This window comes from Heloderma suspectum, chromosome 13 (genome assembly GCF_057233095.1).
Source record: "Heloderma suspectum isolate Gila_16-S chromosome 13, 16-S_ref, whole genome shotgun sequence".
Classification (NCBI taxonomy): Eukaryota; Metazoa; Chordata; class Lepidosauria; order Squamata; family Helodermatidae; genus Heloderma; species Heloderma suspectum.
Genome location: NC_139470.1, coordinates 27,213,907 through 27,227,345, shown reverse-complemented (window position 1 = coordinate 27,227,345; position 13,439 = coordinate 27,213,907). Strand labels below are relative to the sequence as shown.

Sequence of the window (13,439 nt, the reverse complement as noted above, 5' to 3'; positions counted from 1 at the left end):
TAGCAATAAATGCAACAAAAGCCGACATCAGAACCAACAACATTTGGGCAGGCAATGGGCAAAATCAACATTTGCCCTTTGCCTGCCCTGTGGAGGGAGCTACATTTCTGGAAATGTTTGCTCTTGTCCTCAGGTAGCAACCCTTTCAGCCGCTGAATCAATCGCTTCTCCGATACCCAGTGGACGACTGCTTCCTAGGGGAGATGCCTCTCCAGAATCTTTAGCTCTGTGGGGCTCTCTGGCTGCTCAGGGAAGCCCTGGAGATGAAAGCATCAAAAGTAAGTGAGCAGGGAGGAAAGTGCAGGGTTTGCTCGTGGGTGTGGGGGAGAGGAAATTAAAAGCTTGGGAACCTGGACTGCTTTTCCCCACACAAAGATAGCAGCACACTTAGTCCTTCAGCTGTGTGTCTCACTGTCATCGGTGGCGTGGCAGTTGGGAATATGAAATCAGGACTTTTCGGTGGTGGCACCTGGTGTTGAAATTTCTTGCCTAGTTGGCCCCTCCTCTTCTTGCTTGCCTTTAAGCACCAGGCTGAAGATGCGGCTGTATTTTGATCTAGGCCAGCCTTCCTCAACCAGGTGCCTTCCAGATGTTTTGCACTTCAGTTCTCACTGGCTCCAGCCAGCGTGGCCAGTGGCCAGGAATGCTGGGAGCTGTAGTCCAAGATATTTGGAAGGCATCCGGTTGAGGAAGGCTGATCTAGGCCGTCTTTGAGAACCCTCAGCTCTCTTTCTTTGCCTTGGCTGATGGGTGTTGCTGCCCTTTTATGCTCTTGCCTTGCCCTGGTGGGTTTTTGCTGTTAGTGAACATTTTGTATTTTGCATTTTTTAATTGTGGTATTTAGTCACATTGAGGGGCCCACTGGGAGACAGAGTGCGACGCCAACTGTTTGGAGAGTGCAGATGCATGGATGCTAAGCTTGAAGAAAGCCAGGGATACTTCTTTCGGGAACTGGGACGTGCTCCATTTCCTCCTCCCTGAATGAGCCGAAAGGAATGAGTTGGGGATGGGATTGGGGCCAGGCCCTTGCTGCAGGTCTTCTCTCGTTGAGTCTGATCCTGACATTGAGTAATGATCCTTACATCTTCATTCTGCAACAGCCCTCCCCTACTTGGTGCCCTTAGGATGTGCTGGACTACAACTCCCAGCATCTCCAGGCTTGGCTGTGATGGGAGTTGTAGTCCGACAGATCTTAGAAGTGCGCTTTTTTTAAAAAAAAGAAGAAGTGGGGAAGTGGCAGCAGGGGCAGAGCTGAGAGTTCTCAGGAAGCAGAATGCCATGGCTTTTCTGTGCTCCAGCGGAATCGTGACGTGTACCAGCCTGCGAGCGAATGCCTCGCCAAGTTTACCAGAAGTATGGGGAAGCATCCTAAGGTCAGCCCTTGTCTTCTGGGAATTGAAATGTGGTCAGGGGCATTTTGCTTCTGATTGTCAACTCCAGCTACCCCCTGCCCCCCATTCCCAGCCCTCCACCAGCATTGCATCAGGGCTGGTGAAAAGCGCACCAGGCGAGGGGGCTGAAATGGAAAGCAGCTGGGTGCCGGGACTATCCTGGAACGGGCTGGCAGCGGCTCCAGCTTTGGCTTAGTCTCTCTGCAGCTGGAAAGGTTTATCGGGCCTTCCCTTGCTGTGACAGAACATGTGTTTCTGGTTTGGTGTGTGAGGGCAGGGGGCGGGGGAGAGGGAGGGGATTATTAACTATGGAGGGAGCCGGATCTTTGGCTGCTCTTTGCACACTTGAAAGGGGACTGTGGGCAGAACAGGCACAGCTGTCGGGGGTGGTGAGAGGGAGATGTTGTTCCCTGTGCAGAATGTGGAAAGCCCCCCCCATTCCCCCTGCCAATTTCACACCCAACGGAAAAGGTGTCGTGAGCACCTAACATGGCGCGTGATGAGCAGACACTGTTCCTCACTTGTGTCTCCCCACGCACACAATGTTATGCATTGCACGGCATTTTTGGCACCAGAATCGGATTCTGGAAAGCCTCAGAGTCGCTTCGCAACACAGCCATGTTTACAGGGTGCTTATGTGGTGAAGAGGCCGCAGAGTCATGGTTCTGGCACAGTGATGTGTGTTGTGACAACACATCAGCAGCATGGTGTCAAGATCACAGATTGACACATCTGTCTGGAAAACCTTGGGACCCACTGAAATGCAGTTACAGAAATCTGCCTTCTACATACTGCTTTTTTTAAGGGCAAAGTTTCTAACTCTCTTGGTTCTGGGGGATAGATATGAAACGTGCAGGCAGTGACTACAAGATGCTTCAGTACTGAGGGATGGAGAACATGAACAGCCCTAATAAAGGCTCTCAACTACTATTCATCCATGCTGCGTGTTATTCACAGAGAGAACAAGTGGGGAACTGCAACAAACTGTTGCAGTGTATCTTCATCCCCTAACAGGAGGGCTCCTATTCAGGGTTCCAGCCAGCCAGCCAGGCTGGTCTTCCTCCAGGATACTATAAGCTGTTAGAGGCTCAGGCAAGTCAATTCACTCTCCACACCCAGTTTTCCATTATACTTTTCCAAATGACGTTCAGCGAGGGATGGACAAATCTGTCGGTTTCAGTTTCTCCCACATCAAATTGTTTTAATCTCAAGTTCTTTCTGTTCTGTTATGAAGAGATTTGGGAAAGCTCTTACCACAGAAATGAACCAAGCAAAATTCTCACCTGTCTGCACTGGCCACATTCAGGTGGTAGAGCTGTTTCCAGCATGGAGAGGGCTGTGTTGGGCCTGCTTTCCATGAAGCTGTTAAAGATGAGGGGCCTGTCAGAAAAAAAGAGGTGGCAACCCTAATTCAGCACCACAAGAATGGTTGAATACACAGGGATTCAAAGCCAGCCTTTTAAGAGCTAAGGACAAGTCTTGTCAGTTTTGTTTTTTCCCCACCTTTGAATTTTTAAAATCTTTCCAACCTATTTATGAAGAAATGTGCAAGTTTTGATAAGTTCTTATTAAAAAGAAGTTCTCACCCATCTTTATACTCAACGTTTTCCTATCTATTCACAGTGATACATTCTGTCAGGAGCGCCCTTGCTGCCTTCTGAAATCCTCAAGTAGCCAGAATCGACACACAGATGATAGGGCTCTTTTCCAAGGCTTTATTTCCATTCACCCTAATGACACTTGGAGATGCTAATTGCCTGAGCCTAATGAGGGAAACTTAAGAGAGCTGCCTACTTGGGGTTTCTAGCCTTAGTGAGTCAGTTGATCTCCGTTTGGAGGGTAAAGGTGGGAAGCCTCTGAACTTAAGGGCTAGGAGGCGAAAGTCCACCCCTTTCCTGTGGGGCATCGGGGCGCAGCTGTTGACGTTGCACCAAGCAGGCTGAGCGCCTCCTCTCAGCGCCCTCCATCTCCGGCTTGTCCCTGCGCCAGTGCCTAGCATCCTGAAGCTCCAGCTGTCCCTCCCCCTGCCTGCCAGGATCGCTACCATCTCAGGAATGTGATCAGGGAGGGGCTCTCCCTCCGGCGGCGCCTCTGAACAGCGTGTGGGTTCCTCTCCCACGGTTTCTATCTGTTCCTCAGAATCAGAACTGCCTTGGGGCTCTATGGGCTCTGATCCAACCCTGACACATGCCTTGGTTATGTTGAGGTTAGATTACTGCAACGCACTCTACATGGGGCTGCCCTTGAAGACGATTTGGAAACTGCAGCGGGTACAGAAAGCAGCAGCTAGAAGGCTGGTTGGAGCCAGGCATTCAGATCATAGTATCTTATTCTGTATCATTTACAATGGCTGCCTGTTAGTTTCCAAGTCTAATTTAAGGTGCTGGTTCTGGCCTTTAAAACCCTAAAAGGTTTGGGACTATGTTATCTGAAGGACCACCTACACCTGTCTTGAGCTTGCCCAAGCATTAAGATCAGCATCAGAGGCCCTATTCTCTGGCCCACCAGCAAGAGCCATTAGGCTGGCGGGGACTAGCGATAGGGCTTTCTCAGTGGTGGCCCCACACCTTTGGAACTCCCTCCCAAGGGAGATACATATGGCCTCATCACTGCTGGCATTTGGTGCTTAAAAATCATTAGCTGTTGCTGCTACTAATGTGTCTGGGTCTGTATCAGTGTTTAACGGTAACTGCATGTTCATGTTTTTGTAGTATTCTAAGCTGACTTGTGAGCGCAGTGTGCCCTGAAAGGGGGGCTTCAAATCTCGATGATGATGATGATGATAATTTTGTGACTCCTAGAGACGATTGAGCATGGTTAGCTCTCCTTTGGCTTGGGGTAGGAGGTGGGGGTGCCCCAAGCCTAAGTTTTTTAAAAACTTCTATTCAACCTGGGATTGACTTGCACATGCTGATACCTCCCTTTTACTTCCCACTGCCCCGTTTTGGCTTCAGTCCTGTCAGCACATGGGCACCGAGTTCAGTATTAGGGGGAGTGATGATCCAAAGACCTGAGATGATTTTCTGGCCACTGGATGTTCCAGACTGGTGGCCGACAGTGGATAGGATGGCAAGGAGAATGCACTAAGGGGAACGTGCCAAGGTTTCTTGGGAGCCCAGGGGGGTACGCCGACCTCCTCTTTTGTATCGTAGCAGTAAATTCCACTCTGAGCGAATATGTTCAGTGCTCGTGTTTCCTTATAGTATTTCAAGGAGCATGAAAATGCGAAGCATCAAAACAGTGGGGACCACAGGCACCGTGGTAGTCTTAACACAATCCTGCTTGTGCTGGGGGCTCCAGTGTGGCGACCATGGGCACCAGTGCTCCCACGGACCCCTCTCTTGGTGCCCGCCAGGCTCCCTGCCCCTCCTGATTTTTATTTTTTCTTAAAAAGAAATAATAACTGGGAGACAGGCATGCTGCCAAGCGGAGGGCTGCCCTGCAGCACCCTCTTATTTGGGTTCTGTGTTTCTGAGCTCAGAAGCCACCTCTGCCTCTCACTTAGCTTCTTAGGCAAGTTACTTTTCTTTCAGTCTCACCAGTTCACCATTTTTTGAATGGGCAAGCCCCCCCGCCCCCCGTAGTCATTTTATGAGAGTGTCCATAGCATGCTCACAAAATCCTAAATGTGCCCAGCAGCCCAAAAAGGTTGACAGCCTCTGCAGGACTTGAGCTTGTGTCTCACCTCTCTGTGTTCAGCAGGTTCTTCAGGTCCAGGGGAGAGACAGAGGACAACCATTCCTGGACGGGATGGTATGTACTTAGGCGGGCCTGTTTATGCTCCAACAAGTTCAGGGAGCGTCACAAATCCAACGGTGTGATGTTGGAGTATTAAATGCATTGGTATTTCCAGGTGAAGAAGGACAGCCCCCTGCTCTCTGTTAGCACCATTTCCAGGAACCTGTTGCTCCGGATCCATCTATCCTTCAGCATCCCCTAACCTGGAATACAACTCCCTTCACCCCAGGAAGCATGGACATTAGGTGTCCTGGCTGGGGATGATGGGATATGAAGTCCAACACCTTTTATTTTATTTATTTAAAATATTTTTAGACCGCCTTTCTAGGCAAAGCCTCCTCAAGGTGGCTTGCAAAGTAAAATTTCAAAACAGTAAAATATAAAATACAGTTAACTAACCTAGTAACCTATAACAATGAAAATGACAGCAAGAAAATCTCACATTTATAGAGAAACAAAAATGGACATACATTCATTTACAACCGAAGTGGGGAAACTCTTTTGGCCTGAGGGCTGAATTCAGTTTCAAAGAAGTTCTCGGGGGCCACATTCCAATGGTGGGTGGGCCCTAAGGCAAAGGGGGCAGGGCCAAACGTGAAAGGGACAGAGCCAACAATGTCAAGAGTACCAGCACATTTTAGCTTAAAGCTCTTACTGCCAGTAGGAGAGGCATTTCTTAAGGAAAAAACTGAACAAAAGCCAGGAAAACACCAAACAGTTGGGGAGAAGGGGCTGGGCCAGGGGTAGGGGTGTGGCCATCTGGGGAACCTCGGAGGGCCAGAGTGGGACTCCAGGATGGCCAGATTTTGCCCCTTGGCCTCAGATTCCCCAACCCTGATGCAAAAGCAGACGATCAGGGAGGGATCCACAAGCACATCCTGTGGTAGGGCATTCCATTAGGATGGGGCCACCACGAATAGTCTCTGTCTCTTGTGCCCACCAGCCTAATAGGTCTTACTGGCAGGTGTGTGAGCCTACTCTCAGGGCCTGAGCAGGTTTGTATAGGTGCAAGCGATCCCTCAGATAACCTGGCCCCAAGCACCGAGGGCTTTAAAGGTGATCTCCTGTACTTTAAACTGGGCCTGGAAATGCACTTGCAATTTAATCCCAGTGTAGCTGGTAAGGAATTCATTTCATTCATTCATTCATTATATTTCTATACTGCCCAATAGCCAAAGCTCTCTGGGCGGTTTGCAGAGATTAAAACCTTACAAATACGTTATGCATAATATAAAACCATTTACATACAAACATAGAAACAGGCAGCACACGCAGGGACACATATACATCTAAACAATGTGGGTGGTGTATGCTCTGATTGCCTAGCCCTCACAAGCAACCGAGCGCCTCCATTCTGCAGCAGTTAAAGTGCCCAAACCGCCTGGAGGGTGCCAGACTGGGGAAGGCTGGGCTGGATTCTCCACTAAGAAATGGATCCTGTAATTGGGTTCATGCGGCCATATCAACCTCGTTGCTCTCAGAACAAAATGCAGAGCAGTCTTGGGGCATGACGTTGACTACCGTTGACCCTGGAATTGGTCTCGGAAACCAGCTTCCGGCCCTGGAACCCTGGATGTCTCACATTGTGCCTTTGTTAGAACAGCTACTTTCCTTGTGCTTAGGCCTGCTGAACTGGACAGCACCTCTGAGCATGTTCAGAATGCCTTTCCTTCACTGCTACTTCACCCACCCTCATACAGCTTAGCAGGGCTCGCTGGGGGTCAGCAATAACAGGGTCAGGAGGGAGGAAGCCACTGGTCAGGTCAGGGCCTCTACGGCCAGCCTTTGGACCCCTATCTTCTGTGCCAGCAGCATGTTTGCCTTCAACCAGGCAGCCAAACCAGGCTCCGTGGAACAAGGGCATCCTCTGGACTGCAGTACTTGCCTGAATGCTGTCAGCTGACAGGCAGCCTGAAGGAAGTCAGCTGACCTTGCAGTCCAGTGGAGAGGTACCAGACCCCAGAAAACCCTTCCTTCTAGGCTGGCCTGGCAGTCTGAATGACTCACCCTGTTGGGTAATAATGCAGAGCTTTGTGGTGCCATGCCAATATTTGACCTCCAGCCTGCCTGTGACTCTGCCTCCTGCCTCTGGCTCCATTTCACATCCAGACTCCCTGGCAGCCTGTTGCAAACCAGGCCCAAGGCCTGATGTGGTTTGAGGCAAGGCAGTGTGTATGGAGAAGAGTGCAGCGGAGGTTGGTGGCTCTGACGTCGGTGGGGCGGTGAATCCACTCCGGGTTTCAGTTGGAACTCTAAAGGAGCTCTCTGAGCGGCACATCTTGGAGAGCTCCTTTAGAGTTCTGACTGGTTCTGTCTGAAACCCGGAGCGGATGCACTGCCCCACTGACATCGGAGCCACCAGCCTCTTCTGGAAGGGCGGCAAGCGCAAAGCGTTGTCTGACCGTATCTCTTGACCACGAGACAAGTCGCTCAGACCGAAGGGCAGGCGCGGCAACGTTGTCGCCAGGCATAGGACGTACAGCACCGGAGCCCGGCTGCCAGAAGTCCCGGACTGAGTCCCCTGGTGCCTGAATGTAACTGGAGTGGGGGAGGAGCATGACTCCCCATGTTGGTACCCTCCCCTTTAACTAAAGCCAACCCATGCAGGTTGGCTATCATGACCACCGTTTCACCTGCATGATATCGTGAAGGTGTGACTTTCACCCTCCTTCTCTCTTCGTTTCAGGGAGACTGGCCTCGCAAGGACCTCCAGGCCCCGTGGGTCCAAAAGGAGACGCCGGCATCCGGGGGCCTTCGGGCATTCCTGGTGTCAGAGGTCCTGCTGGACCACAAGGTAAGCCACAGCCCCCAGAGGGACCGTAGCTTGACAGCAGTGCCGCATGTCTTGCATCGTCATTATCACCACTTATTTATTTATTTAGTTAAAACATTTGTATACCACTCCACGTCTAAACAGATTCCGGAGCGGTGAACAACAAGAGATAAAATGAACAAAAGATAAAAAGAATGAAACATGATATTAACATTATTTTTTAAAAAACAAAGTGCCAATAAAACCGAGGCTGGTTAACCAAGGAAGGCTTCCTGGAAAAGAGCTGTTTTCAGCACATGCCGAAAACACCCCAGAATTGGTGCCTGCCTGACCTCCGAGGACAGGGAGTTCCATAGAAAGGGGGCCACCACACTGAAGGCTCTTCTCCTGGTGAACTCCAGTCGGGCCATATGTCCATGTGGAACCACCAGGAACAAGCCCTCCGTTGACCTCAGTGATCAGGCAGGTTGGTAAGGGAGAAGCCGCGTTCTCAGGAATCCTGGTCCCAAGTTGTTTAAACCATTATTATCCTGGAGCTGGTAACATAATCAGTAAAAGAAGGCAGTCCCTGCCTGCAGGCTGACAATGTAAAAGACATGACACACAAGGAAAAAGGAATGGGGAGGGAAGAGGAAAAAAGATTGTCTTTCAGAAGCGCTGGTGGAATGGCCCTGCATCCTCTTCTCATCTCCCTCAGTAAAGCCTGCCGGAATGGCTGCTGCTGGTGACAGTTGAGGGCGGAAGAGCCTTCATGGGGACAGAAGGTCGTCAGCATCACAGATAGCAGACTTGGGTAGGGCCCCACTCCGGGTCTCCAGAGAGCCACTTCTAGTCAGAATAGTCCATACTGGTCTAGACGGGCCAATGCTCTGACCCAGTACAAGGCAGATGGCCACTCCGTCCTCAGGATGGAGTTTCTGGGCACAGCTCATGGTAGATCAAATAAGACATACTTATTTCCCCAAGCATTTGGACATTAGTTATGGCCCAACGGTTGTGGGCTGCTTTTGTGGTGTTCATTCTAGGGGGTGGGAGGTGAGGATATTTGGTATGTTGTGGAGGAACACTTTTTGTATTGTGGCATTCTTAAATTATACTTTTATGGTGTTTGTTTTTATTATTGTGCTGATTATGGTTTATATAGATTTTGTGTTTTTTCTGTTATATTACACATTTCTGTATTTGTTTTTGTAAGTCACTTTGAGACTGATTTTTGCAGTGGGAAGTAACACATACATTTTAATAATAATAATAATAATAATAGATTAGAGGTGAGAATTTTTATTTATTTATTAGATTTATTAGCTGGCCGGCTACCCGGCCACTCTAGGAGGTGTACAATACAAATAACAACACGAAATACAGTCAGGGCCAGAAATATTGGAACAAGGATAACTGTTTTGGCAGTTGGCCTCTGTACACCACCACATTGAAGTTGAAACGAAACACACCCAGATGGGAGCGAAGTCAGGACTTTCAGCTGTCATTCAAGGGGTTTGACAAAAGTGGGGCACTAACCGTTCAGGAAGGACAACCAGTGGCATACACACACACACCCATCGTTGGGGGCTCATAAGTAATGGAACGAATGGCTGACAAGCAGCTGCATGGCCAGGTGTGGCCTGTTTCCTGGGTACCCCATGATCAATCAAGCAGAGAAAAGGCCTGGAGGTGGTTCTGAGTGTTACATTTACATTTGGTAGCTGTTCACTGGAACTCCCAACATGAGGTCCAAAGAGGTGTCCGTGCGAGTGAAGGAGGCCATCATTAGGCTAAGGAAACAACATAAACCCATCAGAGAGACAGCAAAAACAGTGGGAGTGGCCAACACAACAGTTTGGAACATCCTGAAAAAGAAGGAATTAACTGGCAAGCTCAGCAACAGCAAAAGGCCTGGCAGACGACAGAAGACAACTAACATGGATGACCGCAGAATTCTGCTCATGGTGAAGAGGAACCCTTTCACAACAACTAGCCAGGTCAAGAACGCTCTTGAGGAGGTGGGCATGTCATTGTCAACATCTACAGTCAAGAGACGGCTTTATGAATGTAAATACAGAGGCTTCACAACAAGGTGCAAACCACTGGTAACGCTCAAGAACAGACAGGCCAGATTAGCCTTTGCCAGCAAACACCTAAAAAAGCCTGCCCAGTTCTGGAATGAGATTCTTTGGACTGATGAAAGCAAGATTAACTTGTACCAGAATGATGGGAAGAGAAAAATATGGAGAAGGAAAGGAACAGCTCATGATCCAAAGCATGCCACATCATCTGTCAAACATGGTGGAGGCAGTGTTATGGCCTGGGCATGTCTGGCTGCCAATGGAACCGGGTCACTGGTGTTTATGGATGACCTGACTGCTGATAAAAGCAGCAGGATGAATTCTGAAGTGTATAGGGCTATACTTTCTGCTCAGATTCAGCCAAATGCTGCCAAACTGATAGGATGCCGCTTCATGTTGCAGATGGATAATGACCCAAAACATACAGCAAAAGCTACCCAAGAGTTTCTCAAGGCAAAGAAGTGCGATGTTCTTCAATGGCCAAGTCTGTCACCTGATCTCAACCCAATAGCGCATGCTTTTCTCTTACTGAAGACAAGACTGAAGGCAGAAGGACCCACAAACAAGCAGCAGCTGAAGGCAGCTGCAGTAAAGGCCTGGCAAAGCATCTCGAGGGAGGAAACCCAGCATTTGGTCATGTCCATGGGTTCCAGGCTGCAGGCAGTCCTTGACTGCAAAGGATTTTCATCCAGGTATTGAAGGCGATCCTTAAGTTTGAAATGATGTTGGTTTGTTCCATTACTTATGAGCCCCCAACGATGGGGGTGTGCATATGCCACTGGCTGTCCTTCCTGAATGGTTAGTGCCCCACTTTTGTCGAACCCCTTGAATGACAGCTGAAAGTCCTGACTTCGCTCTCATCTGGGTGTGTTTCCTTTCAGCTTCAATATGGTGGTGTGCAGAGGCCAACTGCCAAAACAGTTATCCTTGCTCCAATATTTCTGGCCCTGACTGTACAACAAATTTACATAATCAACTGAACAAAACAACATTGCTCCAAAAACAAACAAACCTAACCCACCCCAAACGCCTGCCTGAGCAGCCAGGTTTCCAAAGCCCTGGCAGAAGCTCATCAAAGAGGGGGCATGGCAGAGGTCACTAAGGAGGGAATTCCACAGAGTGGGGGCCACCACAGAAAAGCCCCTCTCCCTAGTCCTCACCAGCCTAGTTTTCCTGGCTGATGGGACAGAGAGAAGGCCTTCCGAGGCTGATCTCGTTGAGTGGCGTCCCTAGTGCTGTTGGGGGCTCTACTTAAGAAAGATTGGGCCAGAACCATATAGGATTTTAAAGATCAATGCCAACACCTTGATTGGGCCTGGAAAACAACTGGCAACCAGTGCAACTCCTTCAGCACTGGAGTGATGTGGTCTTGCCGATGGCTGCCTTTAATCAGGCAGGCCGTCATGTTCTGCACCAGCTGCAACTTCTGAACCATCTTCAAGAATGAAGCATATTACAGTAGTGTAGGCGAGAGGAGACCAGGGCATGAACTACTGAAGGGAGCAGATGGTTAGGGAGATAGGGGCGCAGCCGCTGTATCAGATGGAGTTGGTACAGCGCAGCCCGGCTCATGGCCAACACCTGAGCCTCCATGGACAGCTGGGAGTCTAAAATGACCCCCAGACTGCGGACCTGGTACTTCAGGGGCAGCCGCACCCCACTGAACACCAGGTCAACATCCCCCAACCTCCCCTTGTCTCCCACTAAAAGCACTTCGGTTTTGTCAGGGTTCAGTTTCGACTCAGGGTGTACGCCGCCCTGAGATTTTAATGATATAGGGCAGGATAGAAATGTTTTAAATAAATAAATAAATAAACAATAAACTTGGTCCTTTCCATCCAGCCACTCTCCGACTCCAGACACTTGGAAGGGTTTCTGCAGCCAACCTTGGCAAGGATTTAAATGAGAGGTAGAGTTGCATGTCATCCACATATTGGTGACACTGCACCCCAAACCTCCTGCTGATAGCCCCCAGCGGCTTCACGTAGATGTTAAATAACATCAGGGAGAGAACAGAACCCTGTGGCACTCCGCAAGTGAGCAGCCAAGGGTCTAAAGTCTCCTCCCGCAGAGCTACCCTCTGGTACCTGCCAGAGAGGAAGGAACGGAACCACTGTGATATGGTGTCCCCTATGCCCAACCCCTCCAGGCAGTCCCGGAGGGTATCATGGTTGACAGTACCAAAAGCCGCTGAGAGATCGAGGAGAACTAGGAAGGAGTATTCGCCTCTATCCAGAGCCCTCCCCATATTATCCACCAAGGTGACCAAGGCCATTTCTGTCCCATGCCCACGCCTGAAGCCCAATTGAAATGGATCCAGATAATCGGTTTCTTCCAAGTGTGCCTGCAACTGCAACACTATCACCTGCTCAATCACCTTGCCCCAAAACAGCAGATTCGAGACCGGGTGAAAGTTGTTCAAGTCTTGGGGATCCAAGGCGGGCTTCTTTAACAGTGGTCTTATCACCGAAAGCCTTCCCAAATTCTTCCCTGCAGATTTTGTTGTCAGATATTCTCCAGGCATTCTTTGATTGCTTGAATATTCACTGACCATTTGGCCTCTGTATTTGACATCAACATTGACTTCTTTTGACTTCAGCATGCTGACCTATGAGACAATTTAGTATTTTAGTCTGTATATGTGATTGTTAACGTGTAATGGTATTTAGCATTTGATAGTTACATGTGGGGTGTGTAGTATTTGCCAGCTTATGAAATCTCATATTTGATAGCTGCCAGTACCATTGAGGGGTGCCTAAAGTGAACTAGGTTTTGAGGGGGAATCTAACATTCAGAACAGACATTTGAATTTTCGGTGCTGAAGAACTATTTAGCAAAAAACCTCAGGGGGTGGCCACCATCAACCAGCCATGGAGAAGGAGAAGTGTAGGTTCCAATGGCAGATTCTCCTCAATGTTCTTTCTGCCCTTGACCCCCACTTAGGGTCAACCTATACATGACATTATTTATTTATTTCGATTTATTAGGCACCTTATAAAAACAAATTCTGTAGGCACAGTACACATCATAAAATCAAATAAAACGTCATACAATAAAAGTCCAACTTACAAATCTTTGTGCTTTTTAACATTTTTCAAAAAATGTGCCGCTTTTATTTTGAAGAAAAAGCAGCTGTTTCGGGCCTTGATCTGGATCAGGACCCCAGACCAGTTTCTGGCTGAAAATAATTGCTTCCCCCCGCCCCTGCCCTAGCTGCTATGTGCCCCCAAAGGTACTGTGTGTAGTAAATAACACCTTTCAGCAGCAAGGGCAGGGGAAAGAGTCAGCAAATATTTGAGTAATCAGAGGGTGCCTGGAAAATATCTGACAACACCTGATGTGGGGGCCTGACCTGGATCAGGAGCACATTGTGGATCGGGGCCCCATACAGCTGCTTTTCCCTTAAAACAAAAGTGGCCAGTTTAAGCATGCTTAAAAAAAAGGGGTGTGAGTAACATAACATGTAGTTTGGCC

The 13,439-nt window shown here is 49.0% G+C and overlaps 1 protein-coding gene across 3 annotated transcripts in view; it reads left to right on the top strand.

The window, feature by feature from the left end:
• The window catches only part of EMID1 (EMI domain containing 1), a 115,199-nt gene that overhangs the window by 59,142 nt on the left and 42,618 nt on the right, over window positions 1-13,439 (top strand). For 2 of the 3 annotated variants that reach the window (XM_084819423.1, XM_084819424.1), the window contains exons 6-8: window positions 134-278; window positions 5,094-5,144; window positions 7,816-7,923. In XM_084819423.1, coding sequence (XP_084675549.1) covers window positions 134-278; window positions 5,094-5,144; window positions 7,816-7,923 — 304 coding nt within the window. The remainder of the gene's footprint in view (window positions 1-133; window positions 279-5,093; window positions 5,145-7,815; window positions 7,924-13,439) is intronic. The other variant, XM_084819425.1, reaches the window with a different exon arrangement.